Source organism: Populus euphratica, unplaced genomic scaffold, assembly GCF_000495115.2.
Source record: "Populus euphratica unplaced genomic scaffold, PopEup_1.0 scaffold18.1, whole genome shotgun sequence".
NCBI classification, from domain to species: Eukaryota; Viridiplantae; Streptophyta; class Magnoliopsida; order Malpighiales; family Salicaceae; genus Populus; species Populus euphratica.
The window spans coordinates 84,485-103,594 of NW_011499881.1; the positions used below are offsets into that span (position 1 = coordinate 84,485).

The following is a 19,110-nucleotide window of genomic DNA, read 5'->3' on the forward strand; positions in this document are numbered from 1 at the left end:
GTTGTGTGATTGTTTCCAGCATTTCTTGCTCTTCCAGGAGATACTCAATTTTACGATGCCAAACATCGTAATTCTTTTCACTTAGTTTGTCTCCATGGTTCAAATCAGTAATAATACTCTTAGATGCAGCCATATTAAGCTTTATTGACAAGAATTATAAATATTAGTATTTAGTACAATTTAATTGACATATTGTGCCACTCCATTCCAAATTAAACAAATAATAATCTAACACATACAATAGAAATGAAAAGAATGTTAAACTCTTAATCAATTTCTATTTGTATGTTCTAATTATTATTGAAAATTTAAACGAGTGCAAAATTATAGTTATTGGTTTCAACTAACAACTCCCACTAATCAGGTTGCATATATTATCATATATATATATATGCATATAATGTAATTAAACTTAAATTATATAAATATTCAGTTCACAATTAAACAACCAATCATTTTTTTAAAAAAATACAATATTAAGAATAATAAATTTTAGAATTATTTTATATTTTAGGCACATAAGTAGGGTCTCCAATTACGTTATCTACTTCACCAAAGTCATCTCCTCCAAGTTCATTCTGCTCAAACCATGGAATGAATTTAGTAGCAGAGTCCAAACGACCTACACTTTTTCCAGTGCGTCGTATATCCTTTTCGGCATACTAACGTTCCCTCTCAAGCAGCATTTCATCTACGAGATTGTTGAAATCTAAGGCTTCCAGCTTATATTCCAACGATAATCGCACCAACATCCATTTCTCAGGTAGAGAATTGAGAACGATTAATATTTAATGTTCCATGTAAAATTCATAAACACCACTCATAACCAGTCTAATCATTCAACAATACATGTAATCAATGTGCTTTTTTATTTTGAGAACAGGATTAAAGGCATAACCCAATAAATAATCAATTTATTGTTGCCTATCCACTACAACAAAATATTTCAAAAGGCACATAAATATTATACTTAATATTTAATTAAAGCATGTATCATTATATATGTTAAAAAACAAATACGAAAATTAAGCAATTTATTTTAATAGTAAATAAATTGCTCCATAATTTGACAATTTATATTAACAAAAAAAATAATATTAATTTTCTTAATATTAATAATTATTAATATATACTAATTTGCCACACATCTTTGAAAAAAATGTGTGCATATATGTTAACTACCACATGAAAGTTAATATTTAATATACTCACATATTTTTTGAAAGATGTGTATTAACTGTCATGTCATTCGGCAGTTAATACACATCTTTCAAAAAATGTGTTGATTTATACATGATTATGTTCTTTCAATAATAAAAACTTATATTCTTTTATATGGTTATGTTCTTTTATACATGATTTAAGGAGACGGTTACTTTTTTTAGTAACTCCTCTAATAACTTGGACCAGGCTCATTCATCATGGGCGGACCAGGCCTAACCTAATAACCAACAACTTTTAACTAAAAAAATTGTCACAACGATTTATATTTATCTTGTTCTTGATTCTTATGTTATTTTTTTTATTATTATAAATATACATCTTATATTTGAATTTATATAATTGTTTATAGATTATTTATTATCGTTTTTCATTGTGGTTTTTCTTCAATTTAGTGATAGTATGGTGATTATTTTGGGCTATGTGAAAGAAATTAATTAACAGTGATCAACATTATTTAAATTTTAGATCAATGAACCTAATAGTATGATTTATTTTCTTGTTTTGTGTACATAAAATACAAATTGTTCCTATAAAAAAAAACTAAATTAAAAATTATTAGAAAGTTTTATTTGTTATTCGTAATTAAATGGACCAATTGTTATCCAAGGGACTAAATTAAATTATATTGTTGATGTTGTCAATAATTTTTATAAATCTGGAAGTTATAATAATTGATTTATAATTTATTATTATTATTATTATTTAATATGAATGACATCCTATTTAAAAAATAAATAAACAATCTATTGGGTTGCTATGTAATTAACGCCCATGGGGACCACAACAAACACATTAGTTTTTTAAAGATGTATCTAGAGAACATGGCAAAAGAAGAGGAGGGCATCGAATCATTTGAAAATATAGGTGTTGGCGGGTGTGTGTGTGTGTGTATTCTCGTTATAAATTTTAAGATGAATTCCTCGTTTTGCCTTTTTCTTTACTACCCGGAAAAAAATTTCAAACATAAAAATTAATATAACTCTTGGAATTGAATTCAAATTTATTTTATTACTGTTAACTAGTTAGACGAGCATGGTATGTCATTGGCGGTGTCAATTGTTTTAACAATGTAAATAAAAAAACATTCACGTGATGTCAATGTTTTTAAATAAAATAAAAAAATAAGATAATTGAAATATATTGCTTACGTGGTCACAATAGTGACCTATTAAACAAGCTAAAAAAATCATAAAATAAATATCGTATACGTATATTTAGTTAATTAATTTGATTAAAAGACAAAAATTCTTATAAAAAAGCTAAATTCAACAAAAATTAAAAAAAAAAACTCAAAAAACCTTTTTTTTCTAAATGAATGTAAAATCTGATGAGAAGCAAAAAAAAAAAGTAAGAGAATATTTGAGGCGAGACTGAAAAAAAAAGTTAAAGAGAAGAAAAAAACAAATAAATATGATGAATCTTTTAAATTTGTAAATTATTAAATTTCATATATTGTTTTAATTAAAAAGTTTAATATGCAACCAATTTATTATTGAAATATGAAATAAATTAATTCAATTAAAAATAATTTTTCTTTTCATAACACAAGATCTAACAAAGATCGAAAAACCCAAGACAATACTAGATTAATTTAATATTAAGAAATGAAATAAATTAATTTAATATAATTTTAAAAAATTCCTTTAGAAAAAACTAAATTTAGCAAAGACAAGGGGGGGAAATAAGGTTATTTGTGTTCTTCTTATAACGGTAAAAAGATTTTGTAGAAAGTGGAAAAACATTTCAGACGATGAAACCAAAAAAAAATTAAAGAAAGAAAGAAAAAATATGCAAACTTAAATGAACTTCTTAAATTTAAATTAATATCTCAAACTTATAATTTATTAAATTTTAGATCTGAGTTCAAGCAAGAAAATTAATATTAAATAAATCTAATATTAAATGATATTTTTTAAAAAATAAACTAAAAAAATTAAGATAAAAAAATAACAATAAAAAATAATGACCAAATTTAATAGGAAAAAAAACTAAATAAGGATGAAATTGAAAAAAATCAATTTAAAAAATTATTTTAAATAAAATAAATAACAATTAAAAAATTATGGATTAGAGTTAACACATGAAAAAATTTATGATAAATGAAATTAAAAATAAATTATATTTTTATAAATTATTTTATATAAAATAAATATTAATTAAAAAAATAACTATATTCAAAAATAAAAAACTAAATGAGGAGTTTCATTGATTTTTCTCAATGGTCAACGAGATTTTTCAAAAAGAGAAAGAAAGGTGATGGAGTCACAGGAATTATCTAATCAAGTCTAATCAAATAGCGACCATCAATAAGGTTTTTAACATTATTTTTGAAAAGTATCTTTAAAAATATTTAAATTTTAAATTTTAAATTAATATATTTTTAATATTTTCAAATTATTTTAATATAATAATTTTTAAAATAATTTTTAAAAAATAACTATAACCATATTTCCAAACACACTAATAATACCATTTGAAAATCCACCTCACGCACCACCATTACATTTGTGGAGCTCTCACATGCCTCCTTATAAAATACATAAATAATATTATATACTTCGTAAAAGATGCATGAGCCCCTTTATCAAATGACTTATTATCGAAAAACCAACAGAAAAATACACAAGTGCCCTGTATGGTAGCTTTTTTATTTTGACTTTAAAGGGTAATATCGATAATTCACGGTGCAATTAGACATGAAAAGTAAAAAATTCTATCAAGCGATAGATACATGTCATTTTGTTTTTAAATGTAAGAAAATCATTACACTGTTTAAAAAAAATATATAGACCGATCTACCTCTAATTAATTCTTTTAGCTTTTTTTAGCAGGGAGTAAATAATTGATCTCTTTTAGCTTTTCTTAATAGATATGATATAAATATTTTTTAATTTAATCACAACCCACTATAACTGTGTATATATGTGTGTGATATTGTTTATTTTATATTAAATATTAAATAATATTTGATTAATAAATATTTAAATAGATATTGAAAACTCGATGTAAATCATGAATATTTAAATTTTTTAACTAATAAATAATCAATAAAAAAATAAATACAATGGGAATTTGAATGGTGGATACAGATACAATAAAATATCCTTTCGTTCTTATAACCTTAAAATCAATAGTCGGCTAGCCTAGTAGAAGATTCCAGCCCATTTGCTTCGTCAAACCCAGCCTCATTAAAGAACACGAAAACACTGTAGAGTTCGGATCAATCCATTTTTATCTCTCTCCAGAACACATTCACATCGAGTATATTTTTGCTCTTCTTTCGCAAAATGCAAAGGATGAACACAATGGCAACAACATGACAGATACTTGAATTCGATTTTTTTTGAATTGACAGCCATCAATTAATGTTGTTGTTTTGCCCGTGTCTTGCTTAGGGTTCGAAACTTCTTAAATTCTGTTTTATTTTTATTTTTTGTGAATATTTTTATTTTATTTTGAATTAGATTTGATTATTGTTTGTTGATATAATTGGTGTAATTTTCACTACAACAAAGGGACATGACACTTTTTATTAACTAGAAATCTAAAACGCATGGGCATTTTACATTAGAAACTGCAATTATTTACCCACGCACAAAACATTATGGATAACATTTTATATAATTGCCACGGATTTGCGCACGTATTTTGGGTTTTCTATTTTCCATGGGAGGATGAAAAAGATAGAATTGAATTTCTTTTTGGAAAAAAATTAATAGGATACTTTTATTATGGAAAGAAAAGCTTTTGAATCGTGCGAGGACAATTTCTCTTGCTAATTAAGTTGTGTCCTCTATTCCTATTTATACCATGCAGAATTATTGGCTACCGCAAAGTGTCTATTCCAGAATTAATAAGAAGATAAGAAGCTTTATTTGGGGAAACAAAGATTCAGAACGTGGCATATATTGGGTGAGATGGGATTTGTTAGCTTGCCCTAAGAGGCTTTGGAGTGAGGGTTGTTAGGCAATCAAACGTTGCTTTGCTTGGAAAACAAGATTAGAATATGTTTAATAACCCACATAAGCTTTAGTTCAAGATTTATAATCATAAATATCTCTCAAGGCAGAATCTGTTCCAATTAGATGGAATTCCTCAGCTTACATATCCTACGTGGAGATCAATTTTAAAAGCATTATTTCAACTTAAGGATGGTTTTATTTTCAAGTTTGGGAAAGGGAATGTTTCTCTCTGGTTCGATCAATGGCTGAAGAAGGGTAGGTTGGGATCTTTAATTGATTGACATGATAAATGTAATGGATATGGATATGGTGGTGAAGGATATATGGTGCAATGGTATGTGAAATTTTGATTCTTGAGCCACAATTATTCCAGGGCATGTTAAGCTAAAAATCATGGCCATTCCTTTTAATCAGCAAAGTAAGAACGAAGACTTGGTGTGCTGGGCTGGTACCGCGTTTGGAATTTACAGCTCCAAGTCTGCCTTCCATTGGCTACTTGTTGGGAACAAGAAGTTGGTGTGGATAGCTGTTGGTCATGGATTTAGAAGCTGAGTCCCTAAGAAAATGAAACTTTTCATATGGTAAATTTTCCGTAGTGCTTTGCCAATTCTACTAGATTTGATCGCCACCTCTCATCTAACTTTGTATGTCCGCATTGCTTTGATGTAGAGAAGGCTGTCATTCATTGTTTACGTGACTGTGGCGTGGCTCGGGATATCTGGACAGATTCAGGCATGGCCAACAAGGATGATTTTATGAATTGTTCAGTTTACCAGCGGATCAAGAAGTTTGCATATTCTGATATAACTTCCCTCTTCATAGCTGAGATCTGGTAGATATGGAAGCATAAAAATATGGTGGTTTTTTATGGTAATAATGTTGGGGCTCAATGGGTGACACAATAAATAATTCTATGTGGTGCAGATATTAATAAGTTCACTGGGTTTCATAACTACAGGGAGAAACATGTAATTAATGTTTGCTGGGAACACCCTTAGGAGGATTATGTCATGTTGAATGTGGATGGAAGTTGCCTCGGCAATTCGGGGAATGTAGAGTACAACAAACTGACCAGGGATATAATGGATCATGGCTGGTTGGCTTTTCTGGTATTGGAACTAATTTGTCGGGAGAGCTTTAGGCTCTCAGACATGGTTTAAGGATTGCTCGGGATAAAGGTTACGTGAATGTTACTTGTCTTTATGATTCTCTTGATGCTGTAAAACTTATCAAAGCGAGTGTCTCTTCGTTGCCTATCTTTAATTTTATAGTTGTGGATATTCGGGACATGCTAACAAGATAGTTGGAGGTGGAGATCAAGCACACGTGTAGGGAGTCCAGCTCTTGTGCAAATTTTTTAGCGAAGAGCGCAAACAAGAATATGCTAATAATCAACTTCGGGAGGCATCAGGCCCTGCCTCATAGCTGATGATGCTATGAGAATTTTTTATTCAATGTCTTCGTTTTTGTTTTATCATTCAGCAGTATGATTCAAAAACTAAAAACAAATAAAACTTTAAGATAAAAGAATAAAATTTAAAATTTAAAATTTAAAAGACTGAATTTAAAACACCAATATATTAGTTATTTTTTAAAGTAAAAGAGAGAAATAAAAAGAAAAGAAAAGAAAAGATCATAGGCAACAAATCATTTATTTTCAGCAGACACGAGTTATCAATATAAAAAGAGGATGCCAAAGAAGAGCCAAATGAGATGCGGAAACTCATTTTCCATCATCAGAAGACACGACATGCTTTGACGAGTGCGATATGCCAACAATTTTTTACATTTAAAAATTGTAAATTAAATGGTAAATTATGCTAGTAGCCTCACCTAAATAAATAATTATTAAAAAAAAAAGAGAAAAAGATGTTAGTACCCTTTTTTTCAATGGCTTATCTTTTTTGTCCCTAAGATCATATAGGTAATCTTATTTTATGCTAGAAGAAAAAGACAACAACATCCTTGCTCTACAATATTAGTGTTTTTTTTATTATTATTCAAAGGGCATTTTGGTTCTTTATCGATCATATATATATTTAATATAGAAAAATGCTCCTTATTCATATACAAGCGATTTTTCTCATGAATGACAGAAAATAAATAAATCATATAGTGATGAATAAAAAAATAAAAGGGAAGCTATAGAATCCCCATTTTGTCTTAGTTGTTTTCTTGTAACACAGATTTAGATATTTTTCTATGTGCTTTAGATATCAAGGATCCAACAATGGTTAATTTAACGATTTAATGATGCAATTTGTCTCCATATTCTTATTGTTTTTTGGATTTTGCAATCGGATAAAATTTATTATTGATTCAACCATTTTGTTATACATTTCTTTAAAAATTTTACTCTTTTCTCCCAAAATTTTACTCTTTTCTCCCACCCCATTTAATTTTAGTAGGCTTACACTCATCTCAACTCACAGCATTTTCAGCCAAGAGTATTTCCAATATCAAATGCTAAATGAAAGATCTCAATGATTAAATGATATTTTAAATACAGTTTTTTCCTTGTTATGTGCAGTCCAAAGATAAATGCTATTTTAATAATTAATTTATATTATATTATATTTAATATACAACTATTTTGCTTGTTAATTAATGTAATTATTTTTTATATAGTATAATCATTGAAAGTTATTATTCTTGATTTGGTTCGGTTTTTATCTATAAAAATAACCTAATTAAAATTTTATAAAAAATATAAAATAAAACTGAAATCAAATCAAAATTAATTCCAATCAAATGATTTTAGTTTGATTTGATTTAATTATTTTATGCTAAAAAGCCAAAATTTAACTTATCGGTTTTGGTTGGGTTTGGTTATTTTATATTAAAAAACTAAAATTATATCTTTTTTAAGTTTTTTTAGATTTTTTAATAGGTTTTATAATGAGCTTGTTCTTGGTTTTTTTTGTTTAATTTTTTTAACCAAATTAGTTTTATTTGGTTAAGTTTTTTTAATTTTAAACTTATAAAACTGAAATCAAACTAAATCAAATATTTCTTTTAAATATTCTTATTTTTTCTATTTAATAAGTTTTAATTTTTTTTATAACCCCTAATAATCATGTATTAATTATGAGTAATTTATCATAATTAAATTACCAAAATCATAAATTACCTCAATTTACCAAAACACTCGACCCAAAATCTACAAACACATTCTTATTTACTAATTTAAAATGCCCAAAAATCACCAAAAACTAGCACTCAAATTCACAATAATCGAAGAGCAGGAACAATTAATCACCTTAATTGAGAAGCTAGGGCACTACTGAGACAATCAAAGACAGCTGCTTCTTGTTCTTCTTTAGCAAACCATTGAGAAGCCAGGGCAAGGTGCTTTTAGATTTGAGGCAACTCCATTTTCTTGCTTAAGCTTCTGTTCTTAAAGAGGACGAAGGGGCGGGCAACTGTAGATGAAATAACCGTTGCTCAATGATTGTTTGTACCTTCTTCATGTTTCAGCTTTTTTGATAGAATATGTAAAAATAACATTTAAGCGGGAGAAAAAGTATTTTACCTGTTGGAGGAGAAAAAGTATTATTATTGTTGTATTACTGTTGTTTCTGGGAAGTGTTTTTAAAAAAATTATTTTTTTATTTTTTATTTTAAACTAATATATATTTGATATTTTTATATATTGATATTAACAATAATTTTAAAAAAATAAAAAATATTTTTAAAAAATAATCAATACTATACTTTCAAATACTCTCATAATCAACCATATGATATTTTTAGTTATATATTAAATAATAAAATTTCATATGAGTGGTTTATTATTTTAGATTTTAACAAATTTATAAATGAGTTTATTTTAATGCTTCTTTCTTTATTCATTTATTTATTCAAATTTACTTAGAAGTTTAGTTTAGTAGCATAATTGAGCTGGTTGACGAGTTGTAATGAGCTCAAACTCGGCTTTATTATATAAAGAAATTTTTTAAAATAGATTTGCATGTACTTCTTGTATAAATGGATTCGAACCCTAACAGCTCTATTCAAAAATCAACTCTCCCTGACAAGAAAGAATAAAATAATATTAATAAAAAAAAACACCACAGCACTAGAGAGAGAGAGAGGAAGTCCTCGGTGTCGTTGTAGTTGTGTTGTTCTGTGAAAAGCTTGGATTGGATTTGCCAAGAAAAGCATCCAAGACGCCTAGGAAAGAGAGGAGGAGATACACAGGACCTTCTCTCGTTAACAAAAATAATAATTGAAGGATGAAGAAATTGACGTGGAGAGATCATCTTACGCTGTTGAGCTCATTACCTTCTTGTTGTTGAAATGGATACATTTTTATTCACCAAATTACAGTTGAGCGGCTGCTTTCACTTGGGAGTCAAGTCTACCAGTTCGTCGTCGTCGTCTTCTTCTTCCTCTTTTTCGCGCTTCTCTCTCGACCATGACCTTCTCTCTTAAACCCTCTCTTGAATCTCCCTTGTTGATCCCTCTCCACCTTCACCCCTATTCCTTCTCTATCTCCCATGGACCCCACATCTCGTCCTGCCGTCGTCATCGACTACGGTACCGGGTATTTTCTCTTGTTTCCTCTTTCTGTATGCGCTCAAGGTGTTTGATAAAATGCCTCAATTTGTTTTTTACTTTTTTTGTTCTTAACTGTGTGTTGTGTTGTTGTTTTGCAGGTATACTAAGATGGGCTTTGCGGGAAATGTAGAGCCGTGTTTTATTTTACCAACAGCAGTAGCAGTAAACGAGTCGTTTCTAAATCAATCTCGAACTTCTTCTTCGAAAGCGAATTGGCAAGCGCAGCACAGTGCAGGGGTTATGGCCGATCTAGATTTCTTTATAGGAGAGGAGGCGCTTGCCAAATCGAGATCTAGTAATACTTATAGTCTTAGCTATCCAATCAAACATGGTCAAGTTGATAATTGGGATGCCATGGAAAGGTACTGGCAGCAGTGTATATTTAATTATTTGCGTTGCGATCCAGAGGATCATTACTTTCTATTGACTGAAAGCCCGCTTACTGCACCGGAGAGTCGTGAGTATACCGGTGAGATTATGTTCGAGACCTTTAATGTTCCTGGGCTTTATATTGCCGTCAATTCTGTGCTTGCTCTTGCAGCTGGTTACACGACATCCAAGGTTGGTTTCTGAGAATTTTTGTTCATTTAAAACCATGCAAATTTCATTGGGGGCTAGAGATAGAATGAAAATACTGATCTTTGAGTTATTATCATTATTTTTTTAAAATATAGGATTCTGCATTTTGATTTGGGATTTCATAGTAGGGTTTGAAATGACAAATGGGTGAAACATGTTATAGGTTGCTTGTGAGTTCATTGTAATGTGATGTTAATTGGTTTAGTGGAATGTTCAAGCTATCTAATTGAACGCGAGTAATTTTTCTTGTGTGCTTTTTCTCTGTCATCAAACTTTAGGGGTGACTTGTTTGAAAAATTTACTAATCTATCATGCATGTGCGCTTGTGTTTGTTTCATGAACTAATTGTCAAACAAAAGTATGTAGGTCAAAAAAAGTCGATGGCATATATTCCTCTTTTGATATTAATGATTTCTGGCAGCTAAATTTGAAAACATATTCCAGCTTGTGTTCTAATTTATGTTGCTCTAGGTTAAGCGCCTTGAATTGGCAGCACAGTATGTTCTGTTAGAGAGATGATTGTTTGTGTTTTTTTTTTTTTAAGAATGTAGTAGTACTATGTATCTTTTGCCTCCCTTTAGTTTTGAACTGAAAATGAAGTTTTCATTTTCATATTGTTCTTAAGTTGTGTAATAATGATCTTTTCCTTTGAGATTGACCTATGGTTCTTGTTAGTGTGAGATGACAGGGGTTGTTGTGGATGTTGGAGATGGTGCTGCTCATGTTGTGCCTGTTGCAGATGGTTATGTTATTGGGAGCAGCATCAAGTCAATCCCTATTGCTGGCAAAGATGTTACTCTATTTATCCAGCAGCTCATGCGGGTGAGTTGGTTTGACTTCTAGCAGTGGAGTCCCTATAGATATACTTACTTCATTGATAGCATCTTTTTTGTTGTGTTTGTTTGTTTTTAGCTGTTAAAAAGGAAAGGCAAGGAGATTACTTTAGATTATGAGAATGAATGGGTAGGGAAGAGAGCAGTTATTTATTTATTTTTAGGGAATGTTAAAAAAATTGAGAAAGGAACATATCTGGATTTTAATTGAAAGCTTATACCTTTTTGCTAAATTGCTCTTGACATGCCTCAACATTTTTGTTCCCCTCAAAATCTTTTAGAAGAAAGATTCTTATGGATCACAGAACAGATTTTTCAGAACTTTCTCAGTTTTGAACAAAACAAATGGAAATAAGAAATTGTATTCCTGAACTTGTAACATTCTCTTTACTATATGGGTGAAACATTTAACAGGGAGTCACAGACTGGAATTCTGCAGTTCTAATGACGTGACACCTAATGCTTGTCCTGCACTGGTATTCCAGGCAAGATTGCTGCCCATGCTTAAGACCATTTTCCTGAGATTTCATTGTTGGATTCAAACACTTCATTTGCACTCCCCTTATTCAACCTCTAACTTGAATTTGTCACCATCTGTTGTGCATCCACCATCAATCTATTTTGATTTAGCTTTCAACTTGTTGCTGTGCATTCTATTAATTCTGCTTGTTTACTCAGTCCTTGCTGTTTGCAAAAAATCTATCAACTCAGCACAGAGTTGTTCCTTAGAGGTAACCAATGATTTTCCTTTTTAAAACTCTCAGAATCTTTTGGTTATTTATGCTTCTTTGTACTGTTTTGCAACGGTGGAGTTTTTTTAATCTTGCTAACTTTGTGTTAAATAGAAAAACCATTTAGGTTTCACTGTTGGCAAGAGAGACAGACAATGTATATTTGAATGCCTCTCTTGTTTACTAATCCTTGTAGATGCTCATTCACAAAGTTGTCAATTACTTCCGGAAGCAATATTCATATATTTCTACTTGCCATTCTGAACTACAGATTCAGCGGCTGTATAGAAATGGTATTGATAGATTTTTCCTTTTTGTATTGTGTTGTGCAGGAAAGAGGAGAGAATGTACCCCCAGAAGATTCATTTGAAGTAGCTCGGAAAGTGAAGGAAACACATTGCTATACTTGTTCTGATATTGTCAAGGTCATTTTTGCTTCTATTAGAATTTCGAATTGAAAGATGTATTGATCTATATTGCCTTAATACTTTCAGATAGAGCATGAAAGATTTCATTGCAAGTCTGCTGTCCTGCTGTATCTCATAAACTTGGATCTAGAATAATAAAGTAATAACTGTAGTTCTCAAAATGATTCAGGAGTTCAACAAGCATGACAAAGAACCAGCAAAGTATATTAAGCACTGGAGAGGAATTAAACCAAAAACAGGGGCACCATATTCCTGTGACATTGGATATGAACGATTTCTTGGCCCTGAGGTTAGTTCTAGCTTTATGAGCAAAATATTTCTGTGCTAGCAACTTAGCTTATTCTATTAAGAAACATGCTTGGTTTATATAAATTCACTGATGTAAGTACCATCTTGTTCCTCAGAGAAATTCCCACTGAATTTGCTTATGAGGACAAAATCATTGGAACTATTTGTTCTTTAAGCTTTCTCAAAGAATTTCCCCACAAGTTAATATGTATTTGCTTGTGCAGCACATGAGAGCAATCTTGCTCTTTGTTTATAATCTTTAATCATTAATGAGATGCCCTATCTATTGTTCTCCCTGTGGCAATTTATCCTTAGATGCTATGTGATGCCCTATCTATTGTTCTCCCTGTGGCAGTTTTATGCTATGCTGTAATGCTTTTAGCAAATATTTGCTCTTTATTTTTTTGTCTATTCCTACTTTATTAAAATTATTTTCCTTGTGGCATCTACCTATTCTAATTACTTTGATTCTGAAAGTCTTCACATACTGAAACTTTGAAATTTAATATACCCACAATAATCTTGAATAACATGTCAGTGTTCATACTGAAACTTAATATCATCCCTCTTTTGTTTTTCAGTTTTTTTGGGTTAACGATAAATTGTTTTTACTTATTTGATTTTCACAATTGAGTGTTTGATCTTTGATTTTTATCTTTTGAATTGTTCATCTATCTGTAACATCACAATCAAGTTTTTGTATGAATGTTTGTTAGTAACTTGTTGATATGTCAGTTAAGTGATGACATGGGTATAAGAACTTAGGCTGGCATCACTTGAAGCCATTAGCATAAATTAATTTTTATCATTTCCCTATGGAGAAAAGGATTCAATAAAAATGAAAGGAAAAAGAAAACCATAAACCACACGTTTCCCTTGGATCTAAATTTGAAACAATTCTCTGTCTCCTCTGGATCTAATTGTGAAATACAAAACCAATATGAACCTCACCACCTTGGTACCACCTTCTCTTACTGTAATTACCTTTCACCATTCATATTCTCAAGGACCAAAAACTAGTGCCTCTCCATGGTCTATACATGAGACCCATTCATATTCTCAAGGACCAAAAACTAGAGCCTCTCCATGGTCTATACACGAGACCTTCACCACCACCAAAAGTCAAGCCCAAAACTGCCGCCCCCCACCATCATTGTAGGCCATGGCCACCACCACCAAAAGTCAAGCCCAAAACTGCTGCCCCCCACCATCATTAAACATCACTAATCTAGCCTTTACCATAATTAGACCACCACAAATAAACATCACTAACTCAAGCAATTAACTCATGTAAGCAATCCAAATCTTGTTGTGGGTCTGGATGTGGTTTCTTAAAAGATTGAATTTTGATGGGTAGATAATGAATTAAAGCTTGGTTTTTGTATTTGGAAAAATAACAGGAAAATGATGGGATTTTAAAAGTTGGAAAACAAATCTATAGTGACCACCAAGATAGCAAAAGACCTAAGTACTCGAGGTTTCGTTTTACAAACTAAAGCAAAGGATAATGTTTGATCAAGGAATATTCAAAATACTCTGCTGGATAGGTGGATTGGTCAAAGAATATGGATTTATTGAGCTTCAAGAATCCAGGAGAACAAGTTTTCTAGTTTTAAAATTTTTACTTGGTAGGTTTTATTATTGATTTTGAATTTCAAGTGGATTTTCCCTTTAGTTTGTGTTTCGAATACAGTTAAATTTAGAGAGGAAATGTTAAGAGAGTAAGATTCAAGGATGAAGTGTTAAGATTGTAAAAATTATTATGGGGTGAAATGTTAAATGCATTCAGTACAAGTTTAAAAGATAATGAGTGATAGTGGGTCTCATTAAAAATTAAATCATATCATATATTAAATTTTATAAAAAAAATTAAAAATTAATTGTTGGGTTCCAAATGCTAGGTGTAAAATAACTAGAGAAAGATTAGACATTAAATTAAGAAATGAGAGGGAAAGCACAAAACCAAAAAATTTCCCCTGTTAACAAATTTCTGACTCCCTACTCTTGGAGGGTAACTCTTAACCTCACTTTTGGGATGAAGTGTTGCCTTTCACAACTTCCTCCCTTCCAAATTTTGTGTGCTACAGAAGGGGAAATGGGGTGTAAAATTACGAAGGTAACTTTTCACCTTTCCCCCTCGTACTAAACCTTAGTTGTAGATTTTTTATTTGGATTTTTTATTGTGTTTCTCCAAATCTGTTTAAAATGAAAAGTAAAAACAACAACGAGCAGGAATGATTATTTTATTTGTAGTTTTGTTGAACTTATTTTTTATTAAATTGATGATTTCTTCCACATCATCCCTTATAAGATTATGACATGTCATGCAATTTCAAGAGATAATGAACAATTGGGATCAAAACTAACAGATGTCTAATTTAGTACTTGTTTGTGCTATTATAGAAAAGATGAGACTCGATTGTTCAAGCACTAAATATAGCATTATCTCCTCTCTTTTTTTGTTTGGAAGGGTGGAATCCCATATTTTCTTAGGTAACTGGAGATGGTTTCTTAGTTTCATGGATAAAATATAGGAATGCAAGAGTTATTCTTTAGTATATGCTGTGCATTTACTGAGCATCATTGCAATTTGTTCCTTGGGCATATGTTTATACATACCATTTGCCATTGTACTATGTTTTTCTGATTTGTTAACTTAATCACCAGGTATTCTTTAATCCTGAGATTTATAGCAATGACTTTACCACTCCTTTACCAGCTGTGATAGACAAGTGTATTCAGTCTGCACCAATTGACACAAGGAGGGCTTTGTATAAGGTGAAGTGCATATACCTGGGGGAAAAAGTTCAAATTTGGCCCTTGTATGAAATTCATTCTGATGAAAAAATATAAGACATTGCACCTTAATAGTTATGACCAACAAGAGAGCTTAAAATGAGATTGTGAATTGGTAATTTTTAAACTTTGGCATGTGCTATCTCTTCTAACAGAGCTGTCAATTGGTAATTGCAATTGCTTGAATGAATGCAAAGGTTATGCTCATTCTTGTATTTGTATGTTATCTTTCTTTCGTACTTATCATCATTTATTGGTTTCTATTTTCAATTTAGAATATAGTGTTGTCTGGAGGATCAACCATGTTCAAGGACTTTGGTAGAAGATTGCAAAGGGATTTGAAGAAGATTGTGGATACACGTGTTCTCACATCTGAAGCTAGACTTGGTGGGAAAATGAAAGTAAGTATTTTAGAATTCACACACAATAAAAGATGTTTTCAAACATATAATATTTCTTCTATTTTTATTCCTGTTGTTGCTGGCACAGAATTCTTGAACATGTTTCTTGTTTTTGGTTTCCAGTCACAACCAGTGGAAGTGAATGTAGTCAGTCATCCTATCCAGAGATTTGCAGTTTGGTTTGGCGGTTCAGTACTAGCATCAACCCCTGAGTTTTTTGCGGTAAGCATTTATTTGTCCAGTCCATTTTCTAATATATATATGAAAGCTTATTATACTTTTTATTCCCATACAATACGATGAACTTTTAACTGCCATCTCCTTGGATTCAAACTATGTTTCCTTGCTGTAGCATGTGGGGCTAGAAATTGAAGAAATTTTGTGATATGACTTTCCACATTTGAAACTTCATGGCATGGTTGCTCTTAGAAACAATTTCCACTCTCCTTCACATAGCTAGAAGTATATGTGATAGAGAGAAGGGGGATTTTGTGCTTTTAAATTCATATTGAAAACCCAAGGAAAACTAGGGTTAACATATAAAGGAAAGACATGAAAAATGACTCAATAAAATTTGATATAAATTTAGAAAATTAAAAAATTAGTCTATAAGTATTTTAGATTATTATAGTTGATTGTATTTTTTTCCCCTTTCTTTCTTATCAAGAGAATAGTCTCTCATCTTCCATGACTAAACCATCCTTTAGTTTGTCATCATATTGATCTGGTGCTTCTTAAATTTCTTCCAGTTAAAGATTTATCACTTGTGCCTATTGCTAGTTCAGATCTAATTAAGATTTAAGTGCAACATTGCAAATTCATATGTAAACCTTGAAATTAGGTGAGTTGAGATAAAACAGCAAATTTAATGTTGAATTTTTTCTTGGTGACTGCTGCCTTATTTTGTTGAATGTTGATCAGCCATGCATTTTGCTCATTGGCTTATGGACTCATTCCATCTCAAGCTAGTGCTGTTTTAGATGGGGCTAGTTGTTTTTCTTATTATTGTTATTATCATAGCATTTATTTTGATCACTGTCATTACCAGCATCAGTTGTTAAGGGATATCAGAAGGTTGATCACAGGTTTTCTGAAACTGGAGGTATACTAAAATACATCTAATGATTTTATGAGCTTCTCAAATTTGGCGCACGCTTCTACTGTGGAGTGAAATTTGTGGGGTGTAATCAAGTTGTTTCAAGAAATTAATTCTGCTTAGCTCAAGGAATGCGGGCTGTCTGGTTCAATTCCTTTTTTTTTTGGGGAATGGGGTTGAAAAGGAATTTAGCTTCTTGTTTTTTTTATGGGTGTCCTTTTAATGGCACCACAGCCTGAGTGAAAACATTCATATCTGGTTAGCATTTGTATTGTAGACTATAACAGTGTCTGCTTAATGCACAGGCTTGCCATACAAAAGCAGAATATGAAGAATATGGAGCAAGCATATGCCGCACAAATCCTGTTTTCAAGGGCATGTATTGATGCAAAAACCGTTTACCAGGCATTATTCCATGAAGTGCCTTATCACTTCCCCCTCATGTTCACTTCCCCTTCGTCCCAGATTTTACTAGGTCTGCATGTATATTCACGGGATCGCGGGAGGTGGTGTAAAATATGGACGCCCAGTCTGAATTGGTAGAAAAGAAGATGGTTCCTTGTATCGATTCTTTCATTTGTTAGCTGCAGCCTCCTCTTTAGATGTCAATAGGAAGCAATTAATTGTGTTATTCGTGGGCGCCCGCCCCGCTGTTGCTTGATATGACCAGATAGGAAATGTCCATTAGGGAAACATCATTTTGAGCTGAATTTGTAGTCTTCGGCTCTTTAGAATATAATAAATATTTTTTCCCTTTTGTCTGCGATAAAATGTATTCATTCGTTTGCATGAACTGCATAAATGGAAGTTCTAATTTGAATCAGGAATATGTCCACCTGAATTCCCCCTATCCTATTTAGATTACTGTACTGACCTTATCTGTTATATAATAAAGTCCAGTGTTTAAGCTATTTGAAGTTTTTATGTTTTTTTTTTTACTGGAATGTTGTTTTCTAATTATTAAAACTAGAAACTAATTCATGGATAAGATAAGAAGCAAATAAAAATTGAAGTTCTCAAATTTCTAAAGTTCTCAAATTTCTAAGTACTTTAAAATAAATATTTTATTGGTGAATAATATATAAAAGGAAAAAAGCTATAGTATAAACATTTTTTTTTCAAAGAAATTAAATTTGTTGATAGGTGATGTTTACAAAAAAGGGTAAAATTTGATAGTAGAAATAATTTATACTTTTAGCTATACTTTTTAGATGTAAACTAGTTTATATGTCTATTTATTTTATTTGAATTTAAATTTAAATTATATAAAAATTACTTGATGTAATTCAATTAATATGTGATATCTAAAAACATCTCAATGGTTAAAAAAACTCTAAGAATTAAATTAAAAATAAATAAAATAAAATTAGCATAAAAAAATTCATGTCTCAATTTCTAAAATTAAATTATATAAAAATTACTTAATGTAATTCAGTTAATATGTGATATCTAAAAACATCTCAATGCTTATCTAACTCAAGTTTAAAATTAAATTGTGTATGAGCTATCTTAAAATAACTTAATTAATGTGATAGATTTAAAGGCAACTTGATTGATAGGTAAATAATATATGATGGTAAATAGTATATGATGATAAGATTGCAAAAAACTTTTTCTATTTATCTTCTTTCTTAATCCATGTTTAAAATTAAACTATTTAAGAGTTATTCTAAAATGATCTAGTTACCTTGATTGGTCTAAATACAATATGGGTGATTATTAAAAAAATTTAAGAATGAAATTAAAAAAAGAAGAGAACAAATTAAAATTAAAAAAAGAGGAAATGAAAAAAAAATGTAGAGCTGAATTGAAAAAAAAAATAAAGCTCCATGATAATTTTCAAGTGTTTTTAGGATAGAAAACTAACAATTAATACATACATACATACATATATATATATATTGATCTATTTAAATAATTAAAATAGATTATAAAATAGAAATAATAAACTATGGAGTCGAAATAACACTTTCCCTACAATTTAAGACAACGTATTGAATTGTGAGAGAGAAAATAACGGAAAGAATGTATTGAAACCTATAATTTGACACTTGTGGTTGCATCAAATCTTCAACTATATACTCTTGCATCATTTTTTTTTTCAAGAACCATTTTAATCCTCTTGGACGGTTAGAAATAGAAGTTACATTAAGTCGGAAGAAATGGCGATAAAAGAGGGAAAGAAAACCTGCGTATCAAGTTGGTGTTGTTG

General features: G+C 30.4%; 1 protein-coding gene across 2 annotated transcripts; it reads left to right on the top strand.

Annotated features, from left to right (window-relative positions):
* The first annotated feature begins 9,217 nt into the window (after window positions 1–9,217).
* Window positions 9,218–17,809, top strand: LOC105129301 (actin-related protein 3-like). 2 transcript variants are annotated; one of them, XR_843038.1, is made up of 10 exons: window positions 9,218–9,732; window positions 9,845–10,307; window positions 11,001–11,147; window positions 12,222–12,314; window positions 12,487–12,606; window positions 15,273–15,383; window positions 15,677–15,802; window positions 15,926–16,024; window positions 17,204–17,341; window positions 17,429–17,809. XR_843038.1 is itself a non-coding variant. In XM_011031290.1 (9 exons), exons 1-9 carry the CDS (start codon window positions 9,686–9,688, stop codon window positions 17,282–17,284), a joined length of 1,287 nt encoding a protein of 428 aa, XP_011029592.1. In that variant the 5' UTR covers window positions 9,218–9,685; the 3' UTR covers window positions 17,285–17,809. The 2 variants fall into 2 exon arrangements, 1 of the variants encoding a protein (XP_011029592.1); XM_011031290.1 differs by having other exon boundaries at window positions 17,204–17,809.
* Window positions 17,810–19,110: the final 1,301 nt, after the last annotated feature.

Coding starts and splice junctions, on each gene's coding strand:
- LOC105129301 (XM_011031290.1), top strand. CDS start 9,686: ATGGACCCCACATCTCGTCCTGCCGTCGTCATCGACTACGGTACCGG. Junction 15,803..15,925: donor GACTTGGTGGGAAAATGAAA/GTAAGTATTTTA, acceptor TTTGGTTTCCAG/TCACAACCAGTGGAAGTGAA. Junction 16,025..17,203: donor CAACCCCTGAGTTTTTTGCG/GTAAGCATTTAT, acceptor CTTAATGCACAG/GCTTGCCATACAAAAGCAGA.